Source organism: Candoia aspera, chromosome 2, assembly GCF_035149785.1.
Source record: "Candoia aspera isolate rCanAsp1 chromosome 2, rCanAsp1.hap2, whole genome shotgun sequence".
In the NCBI taxonomy this organism is placed as follows: Eukaryota; Metazoa; Chordata; class Lepidosauria; order Squamata; family Boidae; genus Candoia; species Candoia aspera.
The window spans coordinates 193,649,049-193,665,694 of record NC_086154.1 but is presented as its reverse complement, the minus strand read 5'-3'; the positions used below and the strand labels follow the sequence as shown (position 1 = coordinate 193,665,694).

General features: G+C 36.8%; 1 protein-coding gene across 1 annotated transcript in view; it reads right to left on the bottom strand.

Annotated features, from left to right (window-relative positions):
• Positions 1-1,027: 1,027 nt before the first annotated feature.
• The window catches only part of RFX3 (regulatory factor X3), a 151,727-nt gene continuing 136,108 nt past the window's right edge, over positions 1,028-16,646 (bottom strand). Inside the window, exons 12-17 of the mRNA XM_063295087.1 lie at positions 12,150-12,247; positions 7,953-8,102; positions 6,771-6,979; positions 5,446-5,599; positions 3,983-4,025; positions 1,028-2,742 (exon numbers count right to left, since the gene is read on the bottom strand). Of these exons, the coding sequence (XP_063151157.1) occupies positions 2,504-2,742; positions 3,983-4,025; positions 5,446-5,599; positions 6,771-6,979; positions 7,953-8,102; positions 12,150-12,247 (893 nt within the window). The 3' untranslated portion in view covers positions 1,028-2,503. The remainder of the gene's footprint in view (positions 2,743-3,982; positions 4,026-5,445; positions 5,600-6,770; positions 6,980-7,952; positions 8,103-12,149; positions 12,248-16,646) is intronic.

Below are 16,646 nucleotides of genomic sequence, written 5' to 3'. Positions count from 1 at the left end.
GTGTAAACATTTCATAATGCACAATGAGAGGGAGGAACTATCACAGCTTAGTTTTTAAAAAATTGGTGAGGGGTGCAGGTGTGATGGATTTTCATAAAAAAAAAACCATATTCAAATAGCAGAATGAACAGAATTATAATGAAATATATCAGCATGTTTAACCAAATGGCAGGAATTACTAGGCAGAATACCTAGTTCAACCCAATTTTGCAACTCTAAGCAATTCTTAAAGCTTAGTTTTGAAATAGAAATATTCAGATAAAAAAAATTAGTAAATCTTTAGTCTTGATACATGAAAAATCAAGGATGAAACCTGTATACTATAAATATACCAAAAATTCCACCTGCTGTTCAAGCATTTGGTGACTAATCTTGAAAATCGTCTTTCAAAAGAACGATGAACAAGACCCCTAATATTTTATATAGGCCTTGCTATAAAATCTGTAAATCTTCTTTGTGCTTTCCTTCATTTTTGGTTTGTTTTGATCAAACTAAGGAAATTCACATGTCTTTTAAACCAGTAAAATGTGTAATGCATTCTAACTATAACAGCTCAATTAGAATAAAAGGGAAGCAACATATACTATGAATTAACCATTAAATAAAAAAGCAGATTGACCCCCATCACCAGATGCACTATTGAAACTATACGCTGCTTTTTAAAAACGTTGCTTACGTTACTTTTTGAAATTAAAAGTAGATAAGGGTTTAGAAATATATATATATATGTATATATATTTATATATATATGTATATAAATTCTTGTCTGGGAATTAGCTAATCTATTCTGTTGACCTTTGACACTGTTAAAGCTAGTTTGTTTTTCACCATTTTCCCCCAACCCCACCCCGTCCCAGAAAATCTGATTAGTAATAAAGTGAAGTTCAGCTATAAATAAGAAAGAAAAAGGCTGTCACTCTAAGAGGGATAGTATATCTAATTTTTTTTTAAAAAAAGTCTTGATATCTGAAGTATGTAACCTGCCCTTACTGTTTAGGGAATTTGAAGGAGAGTGGGAAAGAAAGAAAGAAAGCGAGCAAGCAAGCAAGCAAGAAAGAAAGAAAGAAGACAGGCACACTTTGTTGAATCAATGTAAGAGTTATTAACAAGAAAATCTTAGCTTCAGTTCTGTTTAAGGCACCATGTAATAGCCGAGGTACAATGATCCCTGATGTACATTCTTAAATGGCAATGGTCCGTCTAGCCACCTATTCAAATTCTACGCAATTGGGAAATAAGTACAAGTGACATGTGCCAGTTTCACTGCCTTTAAAACATTTTTATATAAAATGAAATCCACTTAAGAACCAGGAATTATTCTGAGCAAATTTACAATGCAGGTTGCTACATTCCTTGCATCCTATAAACTATCTTTAACAAGAGCAGCAGGTTGAACTATCATGAGGAAAAGGACACAGAATTAAAAAGTCATCTGAAAGGAATGGTTTCCTGCATGTCCAGTTCAGCATAAGTAGCACATACACTTAAAGAAGGAATCAAGATGCTTTTTTAAAAACTTCAGTATCTAGCATCAGCACTGAAGAGCAGAAAGCATCTGGGTAGTGGTCCCATATGTATATGAGGTGCAGAACCCAGCAAATGCTTCTGTAACATGACCTCCACTCACTTAAATGTGATTTTGCTCTCAGGGTGAATCAAAGATGCCTTAATTTGAATCTTGTAAAACTCTAATTGAAATGAATGGAGGTTGCACAGAGTCAGTTTTTGGGCAGAATGTACCTGAAATCAGTAGTCTTACGAGAGAGGAGCTAGTATCCCAAAATTTAAAACTGATTTAAGGAAGCTTGAATTGTCCATAATGGTGTCATCTGTACCTTTATTAAGTACACATTACCATGTGCTATCAGAGCTCTCATTTATCCTGCAAACTGTGAGAATCACTCTTCCTCTGAGAAAGAAGACAATCTATGTTCTCTAGAATTATAATAATTTTTCCAATATATCTGTTGAGCACTCTGAAATGTATCAAAATAGTATCTTCCAGTTCTGTCCAATGAAAGCTGCCTTTTAATAATAATTTTAATGCAGCTACTATCAAATGAGCATGCCTCCAGTGTAAATCAAAGAGGAAAATTCTTGATATTTCAGAGTGCAATTAATTAAAAACCCTATTTATACGAAATCACCATGACTAACAGTTAACATTAAAATATTTTGTAAAAACTATGAAAAAATTAAATTACTTTTAATTATAAAGAGGACAAAAACATTAACATTAATCTTCGCAAAAATGCTTCTTGACTTTTGAAACTAAGAAAACTCTTTATATTAAGCGGCCAGTGTAAAATGATTGTATTTACCTTCCCCCCCAAAATCTGACAAAATACATAGACCCATTCCATTTCACAACTCCAGTAAAAGTACAGATAAAGTTTGACAATAGTCGACTTTCAGAAATCTTTTTTGCATCCCTTCCCTCCCCTATGATATGCCCAACATCAACAGGGCTAATACAATCTGAAGAAAGAGCTTTAACCATTTGTTAGACCGCAGTATATGTATTTCCAGTAGCACTACACTGTCGGATCGTTTGCGTAGCTGTAACAATGTGCTCATTGTGAAGAGGGTTCAAAAGGTTCTGCTGTACTCCAGTCTCGAGTACTGGCTGCAGGCAGCCCACCTGAAAGGCCTGGCTAATTTCAGTCTTCTCTCTCTTTGCTTGTGGCTCTCCAGAGTCCTCCAGCTCTTCATCTATTTCACTTTCAACTTCACTGCCTTCATCTGCACAAATAAAACCACCATGAATCCTGCAATCTGAAAGAGCCATGTTACTATGAGATATAAATGCTTAACAACACTAGCAATGTGTCAGGTTACTGGAATTGGATATTCCGTGTCCAAATCCAATACCAGGTAAATTAACTTATGTGCACTTGGATGGGCTCCACCTTTCTCCTTATAAATTAGTCAAACCACCCAACAGTTCTTATATTTGTAAATGAATGCTTATTTGCCAGCAACATCTTAATCTTCTATCCTATTTCTACTATGGGGGCTGCAAGTAGGGGAAGCAATCCTCCTTCCATGATCAGAAATCACTTCTTTCATGAAAATAAATCCTTGTGAACCCAAACTCTTTACCATGTTTTGTAACTATTTCAGTGGAGGCTGTTATCTTTCTTTCATAATGGATGACTAGGATCTGAACCTGGGCACAAGTTCAATGTTGTACCGGTGGCCCTCGTTTAACGACCATTCAGCGACAGTTTGAACTTACGATGGCACTGAACGAATGGTAGTTACGACCGGACCTCGTACTTACAGCCGACGCAGCATCCCTGCGGTCATGTGATCACAATTTGCAACCTTCCCTGCCAGCTTCCCACAAGCAAAGTCAACGGGAAAGCCAGTAGGAACTCAGAAGTCACGGTCACATGAGGTCCTCACTGAACAACCTGCATGGTCCTCATTTAACAATGGCAACGGGGACTGCCATCACTAAGCAGCACAGTCACATGGTTTAATGACTTATGATTGCATTGCTTAATGACAGAGTTTCTGGTCCCAATTAGTGTTGTTAAATGAGGACTACCAGTATCATACCAAATTCAGTTGAACCTTGCTCATACACCAGTAAATTAAATGGATACTCTGTTTCACTGAGTGAAAGGTCCTTTGTATGAGATGCTCTTCCTCAGAATCCCACTGGCTGGATACTGACATCATACAAAACCATAATGTGATTGGATTGTGGATTAGTATGTTCTGAGACCCTTGTCAATTGCCATTTATTCAATAAAACATGGCTAAAATATAGCTTAGTGCAATGTGCAAATCAGATCACTGGTTCACCTCTTTTAAGAAGATCTCCCAACCTTCAAAGTAGGCTTTCACTTAAAGCAGAGATGCAGAAGAGTTAAGAAGTTAAGAAAAGCAGGAGTGGCATACAAATAAAATAAACAAGTAAATAAATTTATAATTCCCTAATCAAGTTGAAGATCAATAGTATGTGTATACTAACCTTTATCCATGTTTCCAGGAGACGCAGCATTTAAATCACCAAACTGCAGAAGAAAACAAAAATAGCATCTTTTTATACAGTATCTTATACTAGCATTTTCCATAGCAGTCAAATCCTCTGTGAAATCTAATCATAATTGTGATTCCCAAGAAATAATGTGACTATTATTATCCATGAATGGAATGTTTGTAACATCCTTCAGATTATGCCATTCCAGGCGTGGTTCAGGGATTTCTAGAAGTGAATCCTTCAAATTAAAACTGGTTTAAGGTGTTTCAGGAGTGATCTGGACCTGAAAGAGGCTTTATTCTTCCAAAAATGCCATATCCAGCTTCTGCTTTTAAAAAGAGACTACCAAACTGCCTGAGCATTCTGAAGTTGGCAGAATCTTTCACAAATCTATGAGTTTGGCCCATCTTTAGTCATCTCCAAATCATTTCTCCTATACATAATTATTTGAGCTTCTACTATTCAATCTTGGGAGACTATTCTATGCACTATGATGATAACCAAAGCAAAAAAACAAAAACCAGTGTATTTTAACACATACCACAAAGCCTTCTAATCTAAAGTTCAATTAAGTACTGTATTTAGGAGTGAAAAAAAAGTTAAATAGTGAACAAAATACTAAAAGAAACTACATGTATTGCCTAATATTTTGTGAATAAAAGTAAAGAATGCTTGCTGCCTACTTTTGAATATATTTTCATAATGCACATTGTTCATTTTAACCTAGAAAGCAAGCATAATAAAGTATATGGAGAGAGGATATTTGAACCTTCTTGATGTCTGTGGAATATTAAAAAATAATCAGATACGTTGCTTCTCCATTTATAAGATCTATTATTACTTAGTATTTCAAAAAGGAACCATCACATTTTCCCAAGTTCTCTTGAAACAAATTTGTGATGCATCAAAAATAAAAACCCTAATGATAATGATCTTCAATTAAAAAGATGACTATTAGGGTGACAGAAAAAAATCTTACTGGGGTGAAAATATTAGCTTTTTTGTTGTTTACTGCAGATAGATACAACAAATAGTTTTAACTAATTTCATTTACTCTTTTTGAGTGTCAAACTACTAGTCAAAAACTGGGGGGGAAAGTTTGAATATTGGGCAATACAGGAAGACTACAAATTTAAAAGGAAGAAAGATTTCAGAAATTTGCACAGGATCTGAATGACAAAAGTAAAATACTAGACCAGTATTTAGTGTGAATATATTCAGGTACAGTCAGACAAAAGAAAATGAATTTCTGTAAGAGCTCTATATAGATTCAACTTAACTGAAACTTGATTATATCCATTATATCTAAATCCTGAATGAAAGGAATTTAATTGTAACTGATCCACATTTACTTCCTAGAAAACACATTTACTTAACTAAATATAACTTAATGAGATAATTACTCCTTCTTGATGTTAAAATTATCTGGTAAAGGATTCTAACTGTAGACTGACCTCTCCCATGACTGCAATAGGTGTCTCTCCTGTGGCTTGAGCAACACGATGTTCAACTAAGTAAAACATATATTCATCATATAACAGACGGATCAGATGAAAAGAACCAAAGCTAGCAGCACTGCGCAGAGTTAAATCTCGAATCACCATTGAGCTATATTAAGATGAAAATACAAATGAAAAACATTACCATCCAATAAATATGCCAGAAATCTCTGACACATCCAACGTAATTCTAACAGTTACATCATTTAGGCCAGGAGCAGACAACATTTCTTTTTTGGTCAATGTTTGTATTCTTGCAGGGGGAAAAAAGGGTGTTGTACTACATGTCGAAGAATGGATGGGCTAAATCAAGTTGTAGGCAGAGTTAGAGCTGAAAATCATCTTCTTTTCCAACTCCCTCTTTTCTTTTTCTCAAGATTCAGATAACTCTTGCCAGAAGTATAAACTGATTTCTCTAAGTGGCTTTTAAATGTGACTAACATCTACATGAATCTAGGTGAAGGGCCCCATGCGACCCTTTGTTTGTCTATCTCTTATTTAGGCATTATAGTTAGATAATACTTTAATAATTATGTTAATAAATAAATGGCTCATCATATATAGCTGGACTTAACTAGCATTCTTATTATTGGTTGATGGATTGCATCTCTCCCTTTAGAATACAAATTCTACATAAATGACTTATAAGCAACATCAACTAAAAATAAAAACGTAATAAATAATATTTGTAAAATCAAAATATGCTTAAGTTTTCTGTTGGTGGTAGTAGCCCCTGGAGTTTGGACATTAGAATCTGGCTGAAGCAGGCTTCTAGGGTGGTCTTCACCTACTTTCTTTCTTCCTACTTTGGATGCAACAGAAACTGGTTACTTTAGCCAAAGAACAGGATGAAAACATAGTCTCACTATGGTATAATTAGAAAAAGGTGAGTGGAGGAACAAGGCATAAATCCAAGCTCCACTGCTGCTTATTGACATGTCTCTCCCTCTCTGCCCAGTATTATACTAGTGATAGGATAAATTAAAGCAGATGTGCAGCAACATCTATGGTTACTCATGGCTGAGAGCTATGATCTGGTTGTTGTATGTTCAAAATCACAATGTATTTTTGGAATGCTTTAAAGCAGCTGGGTCTTTTCTTGGGACTACATAACTACTGCATGATTCTGGCAAAAGACATGTTTGGTTTAAGAAGTTGCAGACAGGTGCTATGTGCTCATTCCTATGCATTTCAAAACATCTTTTTGCCTTTGAACTCAAAGCATTGCACTACCCTGCTATATTGTGACAAAATATAACCTATTTACTCAAGACACTGACCTGTAGAAAGACCACTTTAACAGAAATTGGCGTGCTGCTTTAGGAAAACTAGGTCTTCCTTCATATGGTTTCAGTGCTTGCATCATTACATTATCAAGCCAGGCAGCCCACTGCTCCAGAGTGCTCTGCTGCTGAAGAGTCATCTTGAAATCTGTTTCTAACCGTTGTACCATGTTGTCATCACACTGGCACACCCAGGAAGCCTGCTCCTGTACCAATTCAAAAAAAGTTTAACAGAGGAGCTTCAAGTGCCCAATTTAAATTTCAGTTAAAGGTGCCTAAAAGGGAAAACAATGAGTAAAACAAAAAAGAGGGAAGATTATGTACTCAATGAACAAATCAAGTGAAAGAGGGCATCTGCATTTTCTTCTGGGTAACAAAATAACTGTATGTTATTCCTCTCCCCTTGTGCTGTGTCTGTGTGCATGCTTGTGTTCACCTGTGTATGGAGAAACTCTGGGCAAGTTGTTTCTCCTCCACTCTAGGTAACGTGACTTGGAAAGAGAAGGAAGGCTTAGAATGAAGCTATCAGCAGCATTCTGAACTGCTGTTCAACTACCTCTCCCATAGGGATGCAAGGACGGCTTTTTTTCTGGAATTATTTTCTCAAGAGACCCTGGCTGGATCTGCTTCATTTTCAGATTTGTTGTTTCTTTCAGTTGCTTCTTTCCCCACACCAAATTTGATCCAATTTTGTTTACTTTTTGGTATTGTGCTGGCAGATAGACCCAATCCCAAGCTCCTTTACATAATGTCTTTCCAACATTCTGTTGAGTAGGAAAGGATTAAAAATGGTTTCAAAGGTGGAACAGCCAAAGAAGAGGAGAAATGGAACTGCTGGACATGTGAATCTTTTATTGAATGGGTTGTATTTAAAAAAATAATTTGGTCATTTCAAATGGGCTGCTAAACATTTTTTCCAAAGCTCTGGCTTTGACTGACAGATATACTGTAGGTCACATATATATTAGCATGGATAAGAAATACCCAGGCACCTTGTCTACAAGTCAACATGTGAAAATCAGTTGGGGGAAAAAAGAGAATGGGCTACAGAAATGTTTTATGAATATTTTCTTGAAGAAGCAGAAGATTATTGTGGCAGGTTTCCCCTAGACTGAACTTTCCCTGGCATCTCTGAAATTCAAATGCAAGGAATTACAAACAAAGCATCCATGTGCATACCTGGACATTGGCAAAATCAACACGGTTGAGGTCATTGAGCATCTGGTTAATTTGAGAAGTGTTCTGTAACACAGCACGTGCTGCCTGAGCCAGATGATTAAGAGATGTGTATCTTCGCAGAGTCTGAGCAAAGGCACTTACAGCGGCAACCTAAGAAGAATGAAGAAAAAGGCCTGATGCTCATACTCTTACAGGGCTGGGGCTGGTCAGCAACTTTTACTATGAGACCATGTTTATTGAAGAACGTACTTCATACTCAAATATACCAATATTATCTTAAAAAGAAATCTGATGAGAATATGACTTTTGCAAATGATATTTATTTATTTCTCAAATTTCTGACACCACCCATCTCCCCCCCAAAAGGGGGAGTCTGGGCAGTTTACAATAAAATCCACAATTAAAATCATAAAAATATAAATTACAGTATAAACAGCCAATAAATAATAATAAATAAATACAAAATCCAAGGAGCAAGGATCTCATTTATTTGGGGAGGGATCTACAGTACCAGCCACCCCCAGGAAGAACTATTGTTCCTCCCAGCCCAGGCAAGGCGGCAGAACCAGGTCTTCAAATTCTTCCGGAAGGCCAGGAGGGGGTCTGCCTCACCTCTGGGGGCAGAATGTTCCAGAGGGCAGGTGCCACTGCTGAGAAGGCCTGCCTCCTTGACCCTGCCAAGTGGAATTCCCTTACTGGTGGGGTCTGTAGCATGCCCCCTCTGCATGACCGGGTGGGACGGGTCGATGTTATGGAGATGTGACAGTCCCTCAGGTAACATGGCCCCATGCCATGTATGGCTTTAAAGGTCATAACCAACACTGTAAATTGGACCCGGAAGCAAACGCACCCAGTGCAGCTCGCGCAGCAGTGGTGTCACGTGTGCCAATCCTGGGGCACCAATAACTGCCCGCGCGGCTGAATTCTGGACCAGCTGAAGCTTCCGAATACTCTTCAAAGGTAGCCCCATGTAAAACCCATTGCAGTAGTCTATATGGGAGATGACCAGGGCATTGAGTGACTGTTCGGAGGGCTTCTTGATCCAGGAAAGGGCATAACTGGCATATGTACAAATAATATTAATAATTAGGGTGAGGATTTCTATGACCTAAAAATGTTAGAAATATGCAAGCATTTATGACCTTAAAACCATTCAAATATGACCAATTAAACCAAAAATATGACTTTTAAAGCAAAAATATGACTTTACAATTTTTCTGAAATTAGCACCCAATTTTTAAAAAATCTGTGCTTACACACACACACACACACACAAATTAAAAGGTTTATTCTTCACTTCCAGTGCAGAAGTGATTGTATTGAAGGAATCAAATGAACATTTTGAGAGTAAAATGGTCATCCCTGGATTAGTTTTCATTAACAGGAGAATTGCATTGGATGACCACGTGCATCTTGAGGTTATCAAACTCAAGACTCCTGCTGTCCACCAGTATGTTCTTGTATCTGGAGAAACTCTGTTCGACATCACAAGAGGTTATAGGAACAAATTGGAAAAAAGCAAACTCATCTGGAGAAAATTCTGGCTCGAAGTCTTCAAATTTTGCTTGGAGTCCATTTAGAACGGTACTTATTTTGCAAAGTGTTGAATAACCCAGATTCGATTGCAGCACTCTTTGCAGTTTATCACTAATTTTTTCAGCCACTTTCCCCTCTGCTTGCTTTAAATGACTCTCAGTTTGTTTTACAATGATCAGTGCATCACTAAGTTCCATTCCTACAGTTTCAAGGTGGGTGATTGCTCTTGGTAATCCACTGAAGTTAGATCCTATATATGCTAAGTTTCCAGCCAGGGTTTCAGAAAAGGAATCTTATACAATCTTGATGGAGGAAGATTCACAACAGTCAAATGCTTTAACTATCTGCTTCAAGGAAGCATAATTTGTGAAATAATACATAGCCGCAGAGTAGTTTCATAGAATCGTAAAAGAGCATAGCAATAGTGGAATTGTTTACTTTTTTGTAGAGTTTCACATGTTAGAAGAAATACTTCACCAGGCTTGTCACATTTCAGAGTGCCAGTAATAACGTTGGCTACATATCTTCCATTTACATCACTTGTTTCATCTATTGAAACCCGTATCTTATTGTTGTCAACAGCAGATCTTATTTTTGCTAACACATCTTCATAGCAGGCAGAGATGTAATTTTTCCTTACAGTTGGTTCATTTGGAATCGGGTGACTGGTGTACTTCTCCAAAAAATGCCTGAGGCTACCACTACCTAATTTCCTTAAGGGAATATTTGAAGTAACCATCATTGTACAGAGATCCTTACAAAATTCTGACTGGGTATTCGATGAACCTGCAGTTGAAGAAGAAGCTCTCTCAAAAAGGAGACGTTGCCTGTTCTCAGTGAAGGTAAATCTTGCTAAACAGCTCTTGTGTTTTGCAGTGTCACAATGTTGTTGAATATTAAAACACTTTTGGGCCAATACCTTAACTTCACACAATTTACAAAACAAAATATCACCATTGCTACTGAAAAATCTGCTCCCCAAATTCTTGAACAAGACGCCGTAATTTCACACTCGCTGAACATCTACTTTTAGGCATGCTGAAATCAGATTACAGCTCTCACGTGACTCCACCACCTCGAACACACACATACCTGAGCTGGGGAGCAAATGAGAAAAAGAAAGAAAAAAAAAAGGCAAATTCTCACTCTTTTTTTCAGGCCTGGTCAGGGGAGAAGCCTCTGACTGCTGAAGTCATTTTAAAAAAGGTTGCTCTCCCTCTTATCCACACACGCACACACGCAGCCCTGAGTTGGGGAGCAAATAAGAAAAAGAAAAAACAGGCAAATTCTCACCTTTCTTTCAGGCCTGGTCAGGGGAGAAGCCTTTTCCCCACCCCACCCCACCCCACCCTCTCTCTCACACACATACCCCTCCCTGAGTTGGGGAGCGAATAAGAAAAAAAACAAAACAGGCAAATTCTCTCTTTCTTGCTGGCTTATCAGGAGGGTTGCCAATGACCAAAATATGACATTTGTTACAAAATTAAGCAGAAATATGACATAACTCCTTTAAAAAGTCAAAATATGACTTTTCAGGCAAAATAAAAAGCATCTAATTCTCACCAGATTACATCTAATTCTCACCAGATTACTTTAAAACATGTTTTAATTTACTTAAAAATTCAAATAAAGGTCCCAGAAAAAATATGACATGTCACAGAAATCCTCGCCCTAATGATGATGATGATGATAATAATACAAGTTATATAAAAACAATATGCATGTCAATATCTTCCCTCCACTGAATCCTTGGCTCCCCTCCACACCCCACCCAAGCACACAAAGGAAGCACCATCTTAGAATTTTCTGATATACATTTGTGCTAGTCTGCTATGAAGTATAAAGAATGTAAAGAATATGGTACTTAGAAGATGCCACATAGAATTCTTCAGTAGGTATTTGTTAAAGAAGCAATTCCAAACTTTCTCCTCAAAGACCACTACAGCATCATCAAAAGCTTTTACCAGTTAGTCACCATATGAGCAAGTAATTTGAAATATTTTTTTTACATAGTCTTTGGCTGATTAGAGTAAAACAGTATTACAAGGGCAACTACATTAAAACTTTGATTTTATGGTCTCCCATTCAGAAGACTTCAGCTGCAAGAGACAAAATCGCAGTTTGGATTTTACCTTCAAACAATGGAAAAGCCTCTTGTTCAGCAAATCCATCTAAACAATTTATGGTAAATTACGTAAATTATGTAAATTAGATAATTTGGATATATAATGAACTTTCAGATTTAGAAACCCCTTTTCTCAAAGCAGTTCATTGACCCGAGGTATCACTGTATTTCTATGTTTATTGTGCTAGTTCACAAACATATATTGCAATACATTTATATGCAATATAATACAGCAGTGGGAAAATTATATTATTACATTATTTCTCTCCCAAGGACCATCTGGGGTACTCTCACATGGACCACAGACTGGGAACCAGTGATTTAGACATCAGTAGATGAACTTTCTGCAGCAACTATTAAACATGGCAACACAGACTGGCAATATAAAATCAAAATCAGATTCAGTACAATTTTTTTTAAAGGATGTTTTTGAAGTGCATTTTTATAACTGAAATGGAGGGTTTAATGATGATTTGTGTTTATAATGTCTTTTTGTTGCAAATGATTTTGAAAGCAAGAGTAACTATTTAGTTTACCTTGGTTTGAATCATTCTCTGGGGAATATTGTTCATGGCATTGGAAAGCCAACCTTCAAGGCTTTTTGCAAAATTGCGAATGGCTTGGGTCAAGGCACCTATGCATGAAAGAAAGCACAATAAATGAAAAAAAAAAGTCAAGGCATGAATGTATTGACAGATCAATGTCCTTGAATATTACAACTAAACCATAAAGTGAGGGAGTAAATGCTAATGTATGTTACTAATCACCACAGAACAGAAATACCACATAATTAAAAGTAGAACTATTCCAGCACAACATACCTATACAACAGCAAATCTTGAAGGCTGCAGTGTCAGTTCTCACTGAGGTGCTAATCATGTGCCTGCCCTGTGTAACTTTGGACTGTAAGTGGAAACTCTTAGCAGAAAAGAGTATTCAGTCACATGGGACCCAATTTAACCTGAAAACATAGGGTCATCCTTGCAGTAAAATGTAGATCCCTGACCAGGATCAGTGACACATTAGATCATAATTCTTCAGTACATAAAGGAACACAAGCATGACAATCTTACTCTAGGCTCTGTATTATTACACGTAGGCACTTGCTCCTACTATGAAGTTAAAGTGATATATTGTTCACTTTTAACCATTTCTGCAGTAGGAACAGAATGCTGATATTTAAATGTTTTATTCAGTACTGAACACTATTATGAATCATAATTTGATCTTCAACTGTGAAAAAAGAACCTGTTTGGTAAACTTTAGATTTACAAGAATACAGTGTCTTAAAATGTATTATTTGGTTTTAAAATGCAAACATAAAAATTAATTCTAAGCAGTCACTGAATGTTTAACTAACTTTGGAAAGAATATAGAAAGTTTCATCCTATAACCCAATTCAAGAAGCTATTTTAAGTGCACTGTTAACAGTTAATGACTAATAGGATCTTTCAATATTTTTCTTTAAACAGCAAATCTTTACCCTATCCCCCATCTGTCCAAAAGTGTGAGGTATTTAGACATTTATGGGCACCCTGCAATTTCCAGAAGTGTACGATGTATTCAATTTTTTAAAAAGCATAAGCCTCTTTCTTCCCCAGATCTCAGTCAATTGAGGCTTAAGTATATTTAATAGCTATAACATACTGGCTGTTGGAGAAAAATGAAAGAAAAACCCAGGAATGAAGTATTCTGTAGGAAGGCATAGCAGACTAACCAGAATTGCAACAGATGCAGGTTCCTTTGGTCCATCTGCTTCCAGTATACAGAAATGAATTATATTATTTATGTAGTTAAAACAGTATCATACATACAAACACAAAAGAACTTATAAGCATGTTTGAGGAAATACAAATCCTGCAAAAATAGAAAGCATGAGTTTAAAAATCCTGTGGCTGGGGACTCTCTCCCTCTAAAAGCCGAATGAAAAACATGGATGGCGCCCTAAACTAGTGAGCAGAAATATTGCACATTTACAGCATTTGGTGGCAAGTCCCTCTTGTAGCTCAGAAATCAGGAGGAGTCCAGTGGTACTTTTTCCAACTAACCATTTTTACTAAAAGGAATAAAAGCTTTTGTGAGCTGCAGCTTGTGCCTCTTAATAAAATTTCTTAGCTGGAAAAGCTGCTACCAGACTCCTGATTTTTTTGCTACCATAGATGGCCAAGGCTCTCCTCCTCCACTGTAGCTGAGAAGCCAATCTCCCTTACTTTGCTGCAAAGGGCTGGTGGACTCCTAAGTGGGCTTTCTTGGGTACAAGTGAAAACTTGCCACCTGAAAAGGCTCATACATGCAAATGAGCTGGCTACTTTCAAGACTCTGTGTCATAAAGTGTGAAAGCCACATCTCCTATATGCACCACAGAAATTACCTAAGTAATGTCATTGCTATTTTACATTGTCTTGGTGCCTTTTGCAGAAAGGCATATAATAATGCAAAGTAAAATTAAAAGCTGCTAACTAAATACTAATTTAATTAAAATGAGTAAATATTTAATATTATTTACACTAACATCAGTCATAGTTATTGCTCACAGAAACTATTCTTTAGAATAGCATGAATAATATTTGATAGGCTAAAAGCATATTAATTTCCATAGATGATTTAGAACTGTATTAAATTGCAACCCTAATGTTACATATTTTCCTTTAAACAGAACTAGCTAAATGGATGGCTAGATTAGACTAGAGATTATAGATTATGAGAATAAACCACTTACCCTGGAGTATGACCACACTATTAAATTAGAATGAAGTAGAAGCTGATTCATAATACCTTTCATAGGATTAACTAATAAGTTATAAAATAGTTGCTCATTATTTAAGGGTACCAAAATAATCAAATGTTTTATATAAACACAGTAATAAAAAAAATTGTTCCAACTTTAAAATTAAATAGCAGAGTGGTAGAAAGGTAAGATGCCAATACTCATAACAAGATCAGGACTCACAAAAATACTAGTTACTTTAAAAACACAAAGATGTTTTTAAAAAATTAACTATTTCAGAGGAGTCCCATTTCAAATTAATCCAAATAATTTTGTTTCAACCCAAAAATACCTTTAGATTTATATGACGACTTTAGTACTGAAGCCTAATTCATTCATTCTTTCCCTCTTTCTCTTTCTTGTCTCATGCTTGTTTAGATGGTGAATGATAAGAAAAGCCATATGAAAACAAGCAAAATGGAGGAACTGTTTATTCAGAAATCTTCAAGTTCTAGAATCTCTCCATTTTTAGCTCCAGATGACTCTGAAAGAACAGGTCTACCACTTGGGGGCTCTTTTAGTCTTGCAGGTCCTGCTAATACTGCGGCTGGAGGATGTGGCCAAGAAGGTATTTGCCCACCTCTAGCTGGGGTGCCAGCTGTGTCCCTTTCTGCATCAGGTGGTACCAGCAACAGTAACTCATGTCCTTGTCTTCTTGTACTTGGGTTGCTGTACCTCACTTTCCATGGGGTTGTCCTTGAAAGGCAGTTTGGAAGCTTCAGAATGCCACTGCCTGCTTGCTGACTGGCCAGTATAGTAGAACAATGCCATTTTTTACAATAGCTTACACCAATTACCAATATCCTTCCAGTTCCAGTACAAGGTCCTGGTTATAACCTATGTAGCCCTTTATGGCTCTAGTCCTTATTAGCTCTGAGACTGTCTGACTCAGGTACTGTCTGTATGTTCACTCCACATAAGCCAAGATTCTCTTCCTGTGAGAAATCAAGAGATAGGGTACCAGGAAGCAGGCCTTCTGGGTGGCAACCTCCCCACTGTGGAACAGCTTGCCCCCCACTGCTCCAGATGACAGCCCTTCAGGACAACAAGTGCCATTTAGTGGAAGCAGCCAAATTATGGGGCATGTATTTGAAGTCTGAAGCCACATATGATTTTTTTATTTTTCCTGGTTGTGGTATATTGTATATTTTTGCCCAGAGTCCTAAGAAGTGGCAACATATAAATTAATGCCATACATAAAAATAAAATAATGAGTTATTCTGGAGTGCAACATTGTGAAGTGATGAGTGATTTACTATAGGATATGTGGACTGATAGTAGCTAGCTATAGTATTTGCAGTCGTAATTTCATTAGCAATGAATGAGAGAACAGAATGAAACCATGCTTCTCTACATTAGCAAAGAAGGCTTTTCCCCCCCAATATTGCTTTCTACTGTCTTTAGTTTTTCTAATAGTTTCCACCAGCACTGCCATCACACCCCAAGTTTTCAAAAACCAGTATTACATTGGCTACCTCCTACAGAATATATTGTTGAAAATTTGGAGCTTCTGCATTTTCATTTTGTTACTCTATAATTTTCCTATCTTTTATTGTCTAGCGCCCAACCAGCTCCTATATAGGTTTCTGGTATATTTAAAAGTCATCATCACCAACAACATTGTTTCTAGCAAGGCATTTCTAAAATAGTCTACTAACATTGACAAATATTCCCATAACATTTTGATGGTCTAGAACAAGAATAGAGACCCTGGTACCCCCTAACCTAGATGCTTAAAACTGCAACCTCATAAGCGCCAAAACAAGATGGCCAATGTTCAGAAGTTATAGGAATTGTAGTCCAAATCAATTGAAGGCAGCAGAAATTTGTGGTAGATTTGCCAATTTAATTATTAGGATAATCCTACATACAATTATTCTGTATATCAGATCCAGCAACTCTCTTGATAGAATATCAAAAGATCACAACACTGTTTTTTGGACTGTGAAAATCCTTCAGAAAAGGACCTTCAGAAAATAAGGAGTGCTATGAAACATCACTTTTTGACTGATTAAAGCAGGTACATCTTCTTCTGGGCTTGTATAACTGCATCTGAAGTGTTCTGGGCAGTTCTGCATAGATGGTAGATGGCTGTGCTTCTGAAGAAGTCACCTGAGTCTGGAAATAGACATTACTGTTCTAATGAGTCAAGAATAAGTGTTTTGTATGCATTCCCCCATACTTTTAAAGGATTTGCACAATATAGCTCTAATCCTTAGCAATAAAACAATATTCTTTAGTTTTATTTGAGAACACTTGCAAGATA